This window comes from Triticum aestivum, chromosome 1D (assembly GCF_018294505.1).
Source record: "Triticum aestivum cultivar Chinese Spring chromosome 1D, IWGSC CS RefSeq v2.1, whole genome shotgun sequence".
Taxonomy (NCBI): Eukaryota; Viridiplantae; Streptophyta; class Magnoliopsida; order Poales; family Poaceae; genus Triticum; species Triticum aestivum.
This window is the reverse complement of record NC_057796.1, coordinates 465,860,859-465,863,212: the sequence shown is the minus strand read 5'-3', so window position 1 is coordinate 465,863,212 and position 2,354 is coordinate 465,860,859. Positions and strand designations below refer to the sequence as shown.

General features: G+C 53.4%; 1 protein-coding gene across 1 annotated transcript; it reads left to right on the top strand.

Annotated features, from left to right (window-relative positions):
• Positions 1 to 706: 706 nt before the first annotated feature.
• On the top strand, positions 707 to 2,128 carry LOC123176058 (probable purine permease 4). The gene has a single exon (XM_044590456.1). It carries the CDS (start codon positions 716 to 718, stop codon positions 1,898 to 1,900), a length of 1,185 nt encoding a protein of 394 aa, XP_044446391.1. The 5' UTR covers positions 707 to 715; the 3' UTR covers positions 1,901 to 2,128.
• The last annotated feature ends 226 nt before the right edge of the window (positions 2,129 to 2,354 follow it).

Here is a 2,354-nt window from a genome sequence, read left to right as displayed (position 1 = left end):
ATAAGTTATAACAGGCTAAGCTATGCACTGCAAGATATCGATCGATTTGGTTCCAAGCTTTGAGCACCGAATGAATGCATGAATCAATGCACAAGGGTTTGGGCTCTTAAAGAATGGTCTGTCTAGGACACATCTAGATGTGACATAACATAACTATGTCACATCTAAGCTGATTTTGTTTGTGGTCTATTTTTTTTGTCCTAGTTTTTTGTTTCTTGTTACCGTATTATATATTTGTGGGAGCTTAGATGTGACATACTTAAAAAAATCTAGATGTGAATTAGACAAACCGCTAAAAAACAGTATATTACATGTAGAAGAGCACATTAAAAAAATATTTTTTTGAAAAATAAGAGCACATTAATTATTTCCTGGTCTTCTCGAAAAAATATACTGTATATCTGTAGGTGATGGTTACCCCTTCATGATCTAGATATCTCTATCTATCTAGCAAGTAAATGTTGTAATCTTGTGTTGACACCAGTAATTTCCAAGTTTTGCCGTGATGAGTTAGTGCCAAAAAAAGACTAGTAACGTATGATAACTGACGCCTATCTTTTTCACATCCAGCCACCAAGGAAAGCAAGAAACGGAAGAGGCCGCGCCGTGTAAAACCCTCCATGAATTCTCCACACTCTACGCAATTAGCATCCTTTATCTCCTTGCCTCCGGTCGCCAACCACAAAATCGCCCCCCTGCTACCCGATATACATACATGCCGCCTACATACAAACCGCGACGCCCATCTCCATCGCCATCGATTGTTTCCTTGACGACGGCATCGAGAGAGCGCGCGGCAATGGCGATCTCCTCGGCCCCTGTGGCGCCGCGCCGCCGCAGGCCGACGGTGCTCCTGATGGTGAACTACGCGGCGCTGCTGGTCGGGTCGGTGGCCTCGAGCCTGCTGTCCCGGTTCTACTTCGAGCACGGCGGGCAGAACAAGTGGGTGGTCACGCTGGTGCAGTCGGCGGGGTTCCCGATGCTGGTGGTCGCCGTGTTCCTCGCCGGCCGCCCCGCCTCCGTGCCGCGGCCGTTTCTTTGGTTCTCGCGGCGGTTCCTGGCCGTGTGCCTCGTCATCGGCGGTCTCATGGGCGTCAACAACCTTCTCTTCTCCTACAGCTCCTCGCTCCTGCCCGTGTCCACCTCCTCGCTGCTGCTCTCCACGCAGCTCGCCTTCACGCTCGTCCTCGCCGTCGCCATCGTCCGTCACCCGCTCACCTTCGTCAACCTTAACGCCGTCGTGCTCATGACGCTCTGCTCCGTGCTCCTCGCCCTCCGGTCGGGCGACGCCGGCGAGAGCCCAGACCGGAAGGGGTACATCATCGGCTTCGTCGTCACGCTCGGCGCCGCAGGGCTCTTCTCTGCATACCTGCCGGTGATGGAGCTGCTGTACCGGGAGGCGGTCTCCGGCGGGTTCATCCTGGCGGTGGAGGTGCAGGCAGTGATGCAGGCCATGGCGTCCGTCGTGGCAGCGATCGGGCTCGCGGCGTCCGGCGGCTTCGCCAACGACGTGGCCCACTGGAAGGGGTCCCACGCCGTTTACTGGGTCGTGGTAGCAACTTTGGTGGTGACATGGCAGGCGTGCTTCATGGGCACCGCCGGCGTGATCTACTTGACGTCGTCGCTCCACAGCGGCGTGTGCATGGCGGCGGTGCTCACGGCCAATGTCATTGGCGGCGTCCTGGTGTTCGGCGACCCGTTCGGCGCCGAGAAGGCCGTCGCTACCGCGCTCTGCGTCTGGGGCCTTTCCTCCTACCTCTATGGCGAGTACACCAAGATCAAGAAGAAAGCCGCCGATGATCAGGACGAGGACACCACCCTCCCCGGCGCCCGTGACGACGTCGAGAGCTTGCACAAGAGCCTCACTGCCGCCGCCGTCGAGGCCGTCGAAACCGTTTGAAGCAAACGAGGCAGCGCCAGCCACAGTGGGTGCGCGTGAACCATGTGATCGATAAGTGCATTGCGACAATAGCAATGGAAACTGAAATTTTCTTGGTGCGTAGTACCACCAGAAAGCAAAGTGGCAGGATAGATGATGCATTAGGTGTAGACGTGGCATGTTACATCGATTAGGCCATGAGTTGTGTTTACAGCTTACAAAGAGACAAGAATGGTGTGGTGATGATGATGGATGCTTGTTTGGTGGGCTGCTATGTATCTTATGCATGTTGCAGTTGCATGGGTGTGTGAAAAACTTGCACATTAGTGTAGTACCATCAACAGGGACATGCCATTCATATATATCTTTTCTTGAAATCGATATTGATTTTTTTCCTGATTTGTTCCTGCAATGCATCAACTGGCAACAGTTTACCTAGTTAGCGAGCTAGCTAACTGGCCTGCTCTGAAACTGT

What these genes read in the sequence shown, in the direction of transcription:
- LOC123176058 (XM_044590456.1), top strand. Translation starts at nt 716, where the DNA reads ATGCCGCCTACATACAAACCGCGACGCCCATCTCCATCGCCATCGATT.